The sequence below is a fragment of the Melospiza melodia genome, chromosome 2, assembly GCF_035770615.1.
Source record: "Melospiza melodia melodia isolate bMelMel2 chromosome 2, bMelMel2.pri, whole genome shotgun sequence".
Lineage (NCBI taxonomy): Eukaryota > Metazoa > Chordata > Aves > Passeriformes > Passerellidae > Melospiza > Melospiza melodia.
In genome coordinates this window covers 129,743,077-129,755,629 of record NC_086195.1, presented here as the reverse complement: position 1 = coordinate 129,755,629, position 12,553 = coordinate 129,743,077, and the positions used below count along the sequence as shown (strand labels likewise).

The 12,553-nt window shown below is 40.8% G+C and overlaps 2 protein-coding genes across 10 annotated transcripts in view; one reads left to right on the top strand and one right to left on the bottom strand.

The window, feature by feature from the left end:
• The window catches only part of JAM2 (junctional adhesion molecule 2), a 39,927-nt gene extending 32,029 nt beyond the window's left edge, over positions 1-7,898 (top strand). The window contains exons 7-10 of one of the 2 annotated variants that reach the window (XM_063150014.1): positions 895-1,002; positions 1,977-1,992; positions 2,740-2,773; positions 3,694-7,898. In XM_063150014.1, coding sequence (XP_063006084.1) covers positions 895-1,002; positions 1,977-1,992; positions 2,740-2,773; positions 3,694-3,726 — 191 coding nt within the window. In that variant the 3' untranslated portion in view covers positions 3,727-7,898. Of the gene's footprint in view, positions 1-894; positions 1,003-1,976; positions 1,993-2,739; positions 3,664-3,693 lie in introns of those variants that run through there. The other variant, XM_063150013.1, reaches the window with a different exon arrangement.
• A 552-nt stretch (positions 7,899-8,450) lies between these two features.
• Positions 8,451-12,552, bottom strand: ATP5PF (ATP synthase peripheral stalk subunit F6). Of its 8 annotated transcripts, none has more exons than XM_063150018.1 (4): positions 12,432-12,552; positions 11,633-11,812; positions 10,216-10,340; positions 8,451-8,574 (listed from the first exon to the last, which is right to left on the bottom strand). In XM_063150018.1, the coding sequence occupies exons 2-4, from the start codon at positions 11,800-11,802 to the stop codon at positions 8,546-8,548; spliced, it is 324 nt and encodes a 107-aa protein (XP_063006088.1). In that variant the 5' UTR covers positions 11,803-11,812; positions 12,432-12,552; the 3' UTR covers positions 8,451-8,545. The 8 variants fall into 8 exon arrangements, with proteins under 8 accessions (XP_063006088.1, XP_063006086.1, XP_063006091.1 ...); XM_063150016.1 differs by having other exon boundaries at positions 11,633-11,815; positions 12,432-12,545; XM_063150021.1 differs by having other exon boundaries at positions 12,389-12,489.
• Between the last annotated feature and the right edge of the window lies 1 nt (position 12,553).

The window sequence follows — 12,553 nt, the reverse complement described above, 5'->3', positions numbered from 1 at the left end:
AAGCTACTGAGATAGAATCACTTTGTGAAAATATGCACTAAGACCTAAATTGCTGTCAGCCTAAATTGTACAAAAATTTGGTGGGGTTTTGGGGTAAAAATCTCAACTATATATCGAAATATGCTTAAAGTTGGGATCCAAATAATTGGAGACATAACAAAAACCCATGAAAATTTTTCTGCTTCTTAATAATTTTGGTTTTCCTAAAATGTATGATAGTCTGAAGTTCTTAGTGAGTATATCAGGATATGGGTGTGGTCTTTGTCATGGTTGAAGTCAAGCCATCACCTTAAAAATAAATATGGCCAGATGTTTCAGTAGCCTGGTGTAGAGTTTAACTTCAGGCAACTCAGCTTTATTGTGTTGTATTTTTAAAGCCTTGCTATTTAAAAATGTAAAAATCACTGCGTTTCCAAAAACTCATTTGAAGAGTTCTTTAGAAGTGGAACTCAATTGCCATCAGCTGTTTCACTTGTGTTAAGCAAATTAACTATGAAAAAACTGGCTTTAACACTTACAAAGATGACAAAGATGTCAAGATGTTTTTCCTCATAGACGTATGACTTGGGGTAATACTTATGTGGGGTAGATATGATAAGGAATATGTATCGCTTGGTCCTTCTTATTCTTTCCTTACTTTTGACCCAAACTAAGCAGTTGATGTGTACCAAGCCCTTGTGTTAAAGTGGCTGTGGCACATTAGTGCATTTTACTACTTAAATACATCTAACTGTTACTAATTAACTTATGTATCTTGGGCCAAAGCCAAATATATAGATATTTTTGTATCCATATCACCTATAGATACAAAAATGCCTGTGGTAATTAGGAAAAACTCCAGCCAGTTGAAATTTTTACAATTTAGAACATAGGACTTCTGCTTTATAATTACAGATGACCTTAATGTAAGCGGTATCATTGTGGCTGTAGTAATTGTGGCTCTGGTGATGGTGCTGTGTGGCCTTGGAGTATTCTATGCCCAAAAAAAGGGATACTTTGCAAGTAAGTAGAATAAAATCACTCCTTCCTTGAGTCAAAAAATGTCTGTCTAGCAGTGTTTCCATGACAGTCTCTCTTGCCTAGAGAAGCTGTGGGTGCCCCATTCCTAGAAGTGTTCAAGGACAGGTTGGAGGGAGTCCTGAGCAACTGGGTCTAGTGGAAGGTGTCCCTGCTTATGGCAGGGAGCTGGAACCAGATGGTCTTTAAGGTCCCTTCCTACCCAAAACATTCCATAATTTTATTATTCTGATGATGCCCTCCTTTCCATGAAGGTTCTAACTCCATGGTACTAAAGCTGGAGAGCATTAAAACAGCAACATTTTGTGCAGACATTTTTATTCTGCCAACATCTACTGCAAAAGGTACTTTGAAAATGACATGGAGATGTTTGTGCTAAGGCTACCAAACAACAACCTAGGGAAAGCAATGAGCCTGACTCTGGTTCTTGGAACCTCTCCACCCTAGTTTTGATAAGGAATGCCTAAGAAAGGCAAAAGAAAATTAAACCTGTTTTAGTCAACAGTGCCTGACCAAGTAAGTTCTGATGAAAGGGAAACTAAATTAACTGTCTTCTTCCTCTGGGTCATGGAAAAAGTTTGCTTTTAGGGATTCCTACATAAAGCTTGACATCCAGCAGCCCCCTCTGTAGCCTTTACATTGGTACCTATATGCATAAGCGCAGCAACAACTATGTCAAACATGGGATGTCAAACATTGGGATCTGAAAAGGTCAGCTGCCTGAAATTACCAGAGGCTGCAAAGCTGCTCGTTAGAGTTCACTTGGGGCTTCATTTACCCTTGAAACTTAATCTTTCTTCTGCCTAAACTCACTACACCAAAAAGAGACATTTGGTTCAGAAACTCCTTCCAGAAACTGAAGAGCTGAATATTCTAGAAATAACTACTTCAAAGAACTTTAAAACAGCTAAGGAAAATTGTTCTTGTGCTAATTCTTTTTTTTTTTCTTTCTTTTTCAGAGGAAAGTTCTTCCCAGTAAGTATGCAAGCAGTACATAAATCACTGCAAACCTCATTTACATTTCAGATGATTTAGTAACTCTAATGATTTTTACAGCCTTTCTAATGTGATTTTTGTGCAATAGCTTTCTTGATGCTGAGATAAATCTGATCCTACACACTAGCTGGTTTCCTTAATAGAAACCAGTGTGCTGGTCAGAAAGTGAATCATTACATTGCTGTGGTAAATACACAGAGATGTGTCTATTTACATAGTTACAGCTTACACTTCTAACTCAGCTATTCATGTGTCTCCTCTTCAAACTAGACAGAAGACAATCAGAACCAAATTGAACTGCTCTCATATCCATATCTTCAAGTTATTTCAGAAACTGTTTTGTAAAAATATAACTGGTAGAAACTTTCTGACAGTGCCTGGTCTATTCCTTTGATATGGATTTATTTCACTAAAATTTCTTAGTAGCAAGTCAGAATTTCCCCAAGCTATTTTAGTTCTGGCCATGAGCTAGACAAAAAGTTAACTGGAAGAGTTGGAAAGACAAGCTAGAGAAGCTGTTTGGCAGTGGTTTATGAGATAATGACTGCTATCTAAAAGTATTCAATGGATTTGTTATTGTAAGTTTTTTCCTGAGAGGAGGGGAAAAATGCCTGAGGATTGCTGGAAATCTGGAAAAATGCATTAATATATAAGGCTCCCAAAGGGGTAAACCCAACACCAGAAAAGTCACTTTTTGACTGTATTCCTTTCCTGCTCTGTTAACAGAAAGAAGACAAACTATCAATCTACGAGTGAAAAGGCAAGTCTTTCGTGTTCACTAGTGTGTTTGAAAAGCTTTAGATATCTTCAAAGTTCCTTAGATCTGTAATGTCTTTCCGTGTACACAAACTCCTCACTCCTGCTGTGCCCGTACCTGGCAACACTTTATCTGCATTAACAGCTTCCTATTGCATGGTCTTAAGTGCAACACTTTGCTCCATACTTTGCATCTTCTTGTACATATTGATTAGCTAACTGAGACACAGTCCAAGACAGCAGTGAGAGAAAGATTGGGCCCTAACTCTTCTAAGAATAATGTGGGTCAAAAGACTTGAAATATGGAAGCTGAATTTACTACTTCCACCTCCCCTTCCTTGAGTCAGCTCAAAGGGCTTTTACTACATCTACACGGTTCCAGCTTTTCAGATTGGTGCAAAAGGAATAGAGTTCTATGTAAAACTTCAACTAGGAGTGACTCAATATCACTATCTACAGTTTAAGGACAAGAGGAGTTAAAGTAGCATGAGTAAACTGATGTAACCTTAAAAGATCCCCGAACACCACCCATTTTCTTAATCAAAACAGAACATATTAAATTGCATAACCTTAATCCTTGACCTAGTATGTATATAAGAAACTTACTGAGACCAACTGTTTGCTCTGAGTGAGAAAGATAAAGCTTTGAAGAGCTATGGTATCTGTTTATCATTGTTAATGCACTTAAAAATCTGATGCTCTGAACAGAGCTGTTTGATACCTATATTTATTAATAGGTTGCTACTTCTTTGTAGAGTCCATTTTGTAGACCTCCCATCTCAGAAAAGAACATTTACTAACAGCACATCAGACATATTTCTTGTCAAGCTCAGTGCCTTAGTTTCTTCTGAAATGTACACTAAATATTAAACTGCTTAAAATCTTTGAACTATTATTTATTGTAACCTTGTTTGCTTCATTTAGGATTTCAAGCATACCAAGTCCTTTGTTATTTAGAAGATTTCAGCCTCTGTGAGGGACATCAAATTACTACTTGTTATACAAAAGTATCAATGTCCTGGTTTCAGCTGGGATAATTTTCTTCATAGTAGCTGTGTTTTGGATTTAATATCAGAATAAAATTGATAACACACTGATGTTTTAGTTGCTGCTGAGTAGTGCTTACTCCAAGTCAAGGAGTCCTCAGATTCCCATGGTCTTCCAGGGAGGAGGTGCAGAAGAAGCAGGGGCAGAGCACAGCTGGGACAGCTGATCTGAGTTGTCCAAAGGGATATACAGAATCACAGAATCATCGAATAAGCTGAGTGGGAAGGGACCCATCAGGATCATGAAGTCCAGCTCCTGGCCCTGCACAGGACACCCCAAAAATCACACCATGTGCCTGCCATGTTGTCCAAACATTTCTGGAACTCAAACAGGCTTGGTGCTTGGTGACTGCCTCCACGCCAGAATGTCACTCCCGGTATTTAAACTGGGGAAGTTGGCCAGGAGGAGCCAACTGCTGCTGGGGGACAGGCTGGTCATCAGTCCGTGGGTGGTGAGAAACTGTTGTGCATCACTTGCCTTTTTTGGGCTTTACTCCTCTCTCTCCTTTTCACGACAATTAATAGTATTGTTGTTTTTATTAGTATTATTAGTATCTTATTTTACTTTGTTTCAATTATTAAACTGTTGTTTTCTCAACCCACCAGTTTTACTTTTTTTTTTCCCAGTTCTCCCACTGGGCTGGAGTGGGGACAGTGAGCAAACAGCCACATGGGGCTGAGCTGCTGACTGAGCTGCTGGCAGTTCTTTTTGGCACCCAATGTGGGACTCAAAATGTTGAGACAAAACCAGATCTGACTAGAGCATGTTAAAACAAGTTTGTTATAAGCCTTTATTGTATTGGTTTAATAGTTGCTGGTCACCATATTGATTCATTTGTTCTAGGCCTGGGCTAAGGTTATCACTGTGTTGTTCTGTGTTGTACTGGCTTGTGAAATTATAGAATGACATGAGCCTGTCTGGTGTGTGTCCCCTCTGTCCTTTGGGAGCCATCTGCTGGAAACTATCCACAGTTACATCTGCTGCCTTTTACCATCAGAGAGCCAACCCATGGGAAAAACACCTTCCTTCCCCTCCAGGATGATTACAATAGCATTTGAGAATTTAAAAGACTTTGCATATCCTGTGACTACCCTTGAACCTGGTTCTTTTGGTAACAATCAGTGTGTTGTTGCATTTGGTTCAGGCCTTATTTAGGGTTAGGAAATTATCTGTGACAACTAAAACTCCACTGACGTGTACTGTACCTACACTAACTTCAGTAACAGGCCAACAAGAGGCAACCACTCAATCCTTACTCCTGAGTGAGCTGCAGGATATACATAAATATTTCAGCTGTTGTCCTGATGAGCATCCTACCACCTAGCTGTTCCAATGCTGGGATAATGGGCTGGAACTAGAGGGAAGGAATCACTTTCTAAGAAAGCAAGCATTGACAAGGTGATTGCAAGAGAGACACAAATCCCCAGCCTCTGGAAGTGACTCCTGTCAAGCCTGAAGGAAAGGTATCCTTACAGGAATGACACTACATGTCACCATGCAAGTGGAAAGCTATCCAATACTTGAGGGAATTAGCCATGCTAGAGATTTATTTTGACCTGGACAATACAAGGTTCCCCACAGATCCAGACCAATTCTTTTGAGGTGGAAGTTTGTAGAGTGTACCAAGAGTACACACCAACCCACTGGCAACATCAATCTGAAAAGACATCACACCACCATCTGTGGATACAGTGGCTTGCCATCTCTGGGAATTTGAAGACAACCTCTCTTCCTCTCTCATCTGTGAAGAAACTGTCAGATAAACTGTCCCAGGAGTTTCAGCAGCTCAAAGAGTTTATGTTCTATTCCTCACCTCTACAGCCCCATGCTAATGACAGTAGGCATTGCCCCAAGAGGGAGGATATGGAAGGTACACGCCATGGGATACCCTGTGGGTTTAGCTGAAGACACCACAGAGAAGGCATGAAGAATTGGGATGGGAGACCTACCGTGACCCTAGAGACATGAATTGTAAGGAAAACAATCCCAAATTGAGGTTCTTCCAGCAAAGCCGCTACTCCCATCTCCAGTGGATGGTTCCCCAGGCAGAGTGGAAGGGCTGAATTTACTCCTGATCCCATAGAAAGAAATTCTAATCCATTTCTTCAAAATGTAAGCTTAGATGTAGGTTTTTTGAAAATGCATATTCCAAACTAGTCTGATTGTAAGCCTTCTTTATCAAGTGATTCAGAAGAACGATTTCACATGGGGCCCTGAGCAACACCTTTTCAACAGAATAAACTAGAAATACTTGGAAAACACTCACAGATGCTTGGGCCAAGGAACATGGCATTTAGTGAGTATATTGTATCATGCACCAGCTGAGAAAACCACATGATCCAATGGACTGTTAGACTACACTGAGAGCAATGGCCAGGGGGAACCTTCAAACATTGGGATGCACATTGGCAAAGGCCACCTGGTGAGTCATCTGCCAAGTGGGCTGGCCCTGCCCAATCAAAACTTTTACTGTAGAAGAGAATAAAGTTCCTGTAGTGCACATGAAAACCGTGCTGATGAAGACAGTCTGGGTTGTTCTTGCCTTGGGCAAAGGCAAACTCATCTGTGGGATTGTTTTTGCTCAAGGACTTGGGCATACTTGTTAAGATGGAAGGATCTGCAAGTCTGGTTTGTGCATTGGTTTCATTGAATAGCCAGTGCATTGCGTGATGTTAATTGTTGTGAAATGCTGTGTATTAGCACTTCTACATCAGCTGCATGCCCACAATTGTACTGGGCACCTCATGGTGCCTGTCTCCACCCCTCCAGCTTTGGGGATGTGAACTCAGCTCCCTTTCAACTGCCATATTAAGAATCAACTGTGAAACTGTGATGTAACGGGACAAGAACTGGCTTCAACATGCACCAATCCAACACCAGACCCCCTCTTTCCTGCCCTGAAAGACTGTTCATGACACTCACAGGTCACAACTGTATACGCCAAAAGTCATGGACTGAATGAATTCAGTAGACATCTACGGGGATTGTCTATAGATGAAGGAAATGGTATCTGTGTGTGCATCTATAAAAAGACAGGAAAGGTGATGGTATATTGGGAAGTGTGGGATCTGGCATGACATAAATGGTATGGAATAAGCAGCTGATACTTCTCTGGTTTCAGCTGGGAGTTAATTTTCTTCCTAGTAGCTGGTACAGAGCTATTTTTTTTTAATTAGTATTAGAATAATATCAGTAATACAATAATGTTTCAGTTGTTGCTCAGCAGTACTTACCCTGACTCAAAGACTTTTCAGTGTCTGATGCTCTGCCAGTGAGAAGGTGCTCAAGCCACAAGGGATCAGGGCCAGGACCCTGACCTGAACTGGACAAAGGGATAGAACATCATGCCCAGTATTTAAACTGGGGGGAAGTTGGCTGGGAGGGGCCATTTGCTGCTGGGGAACAGGCTGGACATCAGTCAGTGAGTGGTGATGAGCACTTGGGCTCTGATCACTTGTGCTTCTCAGGTTTTCTCTTTCTCTCTTTTTCCCATATTATGACTTTGGTTCAATTATTTAAGTGCTTTATCTCAACCCACAAATTTTGTTTCTAATTCCCTTCCCTACAGTAGGGGGAAGGGACAGGGAGTGAGCCAGAGGCTATGGGATGCTTAGTTGCTGGCTGGGGTTAAAACCACAAGGGATCTTTTGGCCTCTGCTCTGTAAATATTGTTTCCATGTCTTACATGCTGAAAATAAAAACTGCCAATATTTAGTCAACCTAGCTGTGATGGTATTTCAAAAAAAAAACAACCCCCAAATAAACTTGAAGACAAATTAACTTGTATATTCAATTTAGTTCTGTGTGAAAGCTTCTCATTTTGTTCATATGTACATCCAGCTATACAAGATTCACTCCTGCAGCTTGGAAAAATCTATTCAAATAACTTTCATAGGTGATCTCACTACTTGTGTCTCAACCATTGTCAAGGGCTCATTTTCTCCTGCAATTCTGATGTACTAGGACTTAAGAGATGACTTTGGCAAATCTGATACAACTGCAAAGCATGTAGCAGTAAACTCACTATGCTGACAAAATAAATCTTCCTGTAATAAAAGCTCAAGCAGTGTTTTAGTGTTTAATGTGGAAGTCTCTCTCTCTGTAGACTGCATATGTAATTTTATTCTGAAGAAAAATCATGTCAATACAATTCAAACTAGTATGAAGACTGTCAAAGTGTTTATGTAGTTTCTCAGATATAATTTTTATAAATAAATAGCTCCTCAGAAGTTAAAGTGTTTGTGTCAATAGTTCAGTTGCAGAGATTTGCACCTCACAACTTCTTTAGCAGACATCATCACCTTTGTGTTCATTGATGCAGTGTAGAATTAGGGCATTTGTGCCTGTGCTTTTGACTGTGCACCTCCATCACTATTGTAGGGCTTTGCTACAGACTTTAGGTTCATGGAGATTTTTTTTCTGCAGAAGCTTTTTGGATAAATTCAACAGAACAAATAGTTCCTTCCTGGTGTATCATTACAAGTGTTATAGTATCTAAGCATTAAAACACAGCACACGAAGGAGTTTTGCAGTTAACACGGAGCAGCACTATCAGCTGCCTCTGTCATGTAAGAGCTGATGATCACAGCCAGCCACACTCACCATGCAATTAAGAGCTTCTTCACACCATGAAATCAAACTGAAGTACTACATTTATTAAATTACAATCGGTGCCACGTTCAGCAACTCCATGGGTGTACATTGCTGTTTGGTGTACAAGCTGCAGAGATCACTTTGGAGCCTCCTCAAACTTGGGCTCTACAGGAGGAATGGGAGAGAGAAAATTCCTATTAGTTTATTCCATCTTCAAACACCACAATTAATTTGTAATTCAAAGAAAAGTAACCATTACATTGCCAAGCTAAAGGAGCACATTGCAGTCTACACCTCCACTGACTGATTAAATGTGGGCAGCAGTAAACAGTAAGTAGGATGGAGACAGGTCTTCTTCACCTTGCAGGAGTTATGTATAAAGGCTAAGCCTCAGTAATGTTCTGCCTAAACAGCTTTTAGTGACACCTGGCACAGGGGAGAAGACAGCAGAGAAACTGAAGAAGTCAACCAGAACATTACTGGATGAGTATTTCCAACACAGCTCTATAAGAACAAGTAATCTCTCTTTTCTCCCTTTCATTAGTGTATCATCAGTGTTTATTAACAGAGAGGAGCACCCAATTTCAACTCAGCTGAGCAAGATGCTCTCAGTGCAAACACTGACCAAGGAGTTCTTGATGTCAAAAGTACAGGCTCACCAAGGTTAGGGCTTTGGGCCCTAATGCCTGCTGTCTTTAATACAAAGTCTGAGAGGCAAGGGTCAGCTTATAGTAAGCAACCCTAAGGTAAAGAAATTGATGTTCCTACTCATATAATTACTCAGATTAATAACAATTTGAAACCTAATTGAAATTAGACCAAGGGTAGGCAACAGTGGCAAAAGAACAGAGTCATGTTGTGTCTGTGCTTTGCTCTGTTCCTACGGTCACAAAAATTCCTTTTCCTTACAAAAACAAGTTAAATTTTAATATGCATAGTTTCACACATGACACAGAAATAAAACTGAATGTAGTGAAACTACATCCCTAAAACTGTGGAAAAATGAAACAGAAAAACCATAGATCCCTACTTTACAGGTACTCTGTTTTATCTGCACCAGTAACAACCTGGCACCAACTTTACCCAATGTAGTATTTCGTACTACCAAAATCCAAAACATTTTCAGGTTTGATCCAAATCTAAATTAGAATTCCCAGACAGTCTGATCAGAACTACAAGCTGCTCACTATGGTTGCTTGGCCTTGGCTGGCTGCCAGATACCCACCAAGCCTCATGCTGTCTGCCCCTTCCTTTCCACACTAAAACAAACTTAGAGCAGTTAAACAGAAATCATATCCAAATAGCTGAAGAAAAAGGTTTAATATAATTTAGCCACAAAATATTCATAAGTAAGGAAGTTAAGACCTATGTTAATTTTCTGAAATCAGTGGCTTTACAGAGGAGCTTACAAAATCAAGAAAGTCACAATTTGGATGATTTTAAGACTAACTGATATTCACATTATAGTCTGCTGATCTTTCTGGCAAGATGAGAAAAATACAGACCTTAGGCTATTTCTGTTTGAGGTCTTTTTTAGGGTGTCTGAAGGACAATTAAGACAGCCTGATCTGACTGCAAGTTTTGTTAATCATTAGCAAAATGAAGACCACATCCCTGCTAGAAAAGACAAATAATCAAAACAGAAGTCACATGGAAACAGATGTGAACTGTGCAAAAGCGTAAGATTCCCAGTGGGCATTTTACACCAAATTATTGGTACAAATATAAACCAAAGGGGAATTTAAGAAACCTGTGAGTGAACATGTCTCTACTTGCAATTAGAATTCAGTAAGATTGTTACCTTACCCTCAAATTTAAATTCTGGAAACTTGGTGAGATCTCCCTCCCCATACGCTCGCTGGAGTCTTGCAAGGGATTCATTCATATCTTTTTGAAACTCAGGTCCTGCATCAACAGGCCCTCCAGCTTGCCTAATAAAACATTAAAAGTTGTGATTAACAACTCAGTTCTAATATTTCACATGAAAAATTCTACGTTTTCAAGCCCATTTATAAATTAAAACCTTTCTAACAGCCAATCAAAGGAAACAATTTAAAATATTTCCAAATCTATATGACACCTTAGGGCCTCCTTACCTTACATACAAACAAGGTTCTAAGGGTAAAGGTTTTCTGCAGTCAGTGATGAAAATCCAAGCCTTTTGAGACAAGAGATGGTCTTACTAGGCAAAACCACTGATGAGTATGGAAGCTCTCAGGCTTTTAGTTTTGTATGTTCCAGGTGTGAATTCCTAACAAAACTGTGATTTGCACATCTTCTGTCTCTGAACTAGCTATCTCAGTTAGTAAAGCTTAACTGTTCTTGCCAAGAAAATGCATTTTGAATGCTAAAGAAGCAAAAATCTCCTCCACAACAGGAGCTTCTTGGCATTCAAGCATCAGATAACTAAAATAGTAACTCTTTAGATTGCCAGCACTCAGTTGTACCAGCACGGGATCCATACTTAGAATTGGTAAAAATCACCAAGTATCTCCCTCCCTCCACAGATAGGTTTGTGGGTAGGGATAGACACATCTTCTACCAGTAGAGCTAGGAAGCATCTTAATTCCTTCCCAGGAATACTTCCCAAGAATAAATTACACAGAATTACTATAGCTTTCCTTTCCTGGTCAGCAGTTCATCCAAACTTCACAAGAATGTAAGCTTCCATTTGAAGGAACTGCTTATTAACTTAGGCAGTTAAGTAAATGGACCATCCTGATAATTCCATTAACTCTTAATTGGTTTTGGAGGCTATTTCCATTCAGCTTCTGGAAACAAGACTACAGAATAACTGTTTTCCCCAGCCAAAAAAAAAAAAAAAAAAAAAAAACCAAAAAACAAACCAAAAAAAAAAACAAGAAAAGAAAGGGTTTATTTAGCTTTTCCCCCCATATTTATAGAGCATGTAGATGGGTAAAAATTAACACACCAGTACATTCATGCAGAGTGCAAGAGACCTTAACTGTGTAACTTAACTGCCCAAGAAAGAATGGCATCAGATTTTTTCTTTTTTAAGAGGAAAAAAATTGCTATTTTCTATTAGATATGCAAGAACAATCTTTCCCACCAGTGAAACCACAATTGTTGCAGAAAAACACACCTTAAATATTTACAGACCAGCCTACAGACGTATCAAACTGTCAAAATCAAACACTTCAGGGCTGATGTTTTTATGTCAAAATAAACGGATTTTCCCCTTAAGACAAATTCCTTTACTTACTTGCTCTTGGTGTTGTACTCTCTGATCTTGTCCACGAAGAGCTTCTGGACGGGGTCGAGCTCTTTTGCCTTGTTGAAGGCAATGGCAGAGAGCCCAATGTTCCTGCGCAGGTGAACAGACACGGCGGAGTGGAAAAGGGAGGAAAGCCGCAAGATCTGCTGCAGGATCATGGTGGCACTACTGCTGTAATTAAACACGAAAGGAAGAATTAAAAAAAATAGTCACGGCGATTTAACAAATGCATTAAAAAAGCAGGAAAAAAAAAGCTTGGAGCTAAAACCAGAAAAAAAATATTTCCTTTAGGATATTATTAAGATAAATGCATAAGAAAGAAAAATGTACTTTGGAGCTGAGCTTTAAGCTCAATACCTCCAAGAGAAGTAGTCAAAGGTTATTTAAAACAGCATGGCGGGGAGGGGAAATTCCAGCAACCACTGAACCCGAGGGCACCGCGATCCCACGGCTGCAGCTCCGCGACCTGGTTCGGTACCGCGATTCGGTACTGCGGTTCGGTACGGAACCGCGACAGAACAACCCAGACAAACCGTGAATTCCGCCCTTCGCGTTGTTTAAGTAGGAAAAAAAGGCGACACTTCCAAGCCCAGAGTCACCTTGGCCGAGCCGCTGCCTCCGCTCGGCCCCGCCGCCCTCGCAGTGCGCGTCGGGAGCCACCGTCCCCCCCCGCCCCTTCCAGCCGCACACCCGGGGCTGCCCCACCCGCACACGCTGCCCGGCCCCTCTGAGCGCCCCTGGGACCTGGGACAGCGCGGGAAGAGCCCCGGGAGAGCCCAGCACGCACCGTCCCCGCACAGAGCCGCCTCCAACCGGGGGAAAGAGGCTCAGGGCCTTCCGGAGCCGCCGGGGCTGCCGGGAGCCGTAGTTCGTGCGGGGGCGCGGCGGTGTCCCGCGTTTCCCCGCGCT

Bases quoted from the DNA above. Each gene is read 5' to 3' on its own strand.
- ATP5PF (XM_063150018.1), bottom strand. From the start codon at position 11,802: ATGATCCTGCAGCAGATCTTGCGGCTTTCCTCCCTTTTCCACTCCGCC. The intron at 10,341-11,632 runs GTAAGTAAAGGA...ATGTTTTATTAG, and splicing joins GAGTACAACACCAAGAGCAA to GCAAGCTGGAGGGCCTGTTG. The intron at 8,575-10,215 runs GTAAGGTAACAA...TTCCTCCTGTAG, and splicing joins TCCAGAATTTAAATTTGAGG to AGCCCAAGTTTGAGGAGGCT.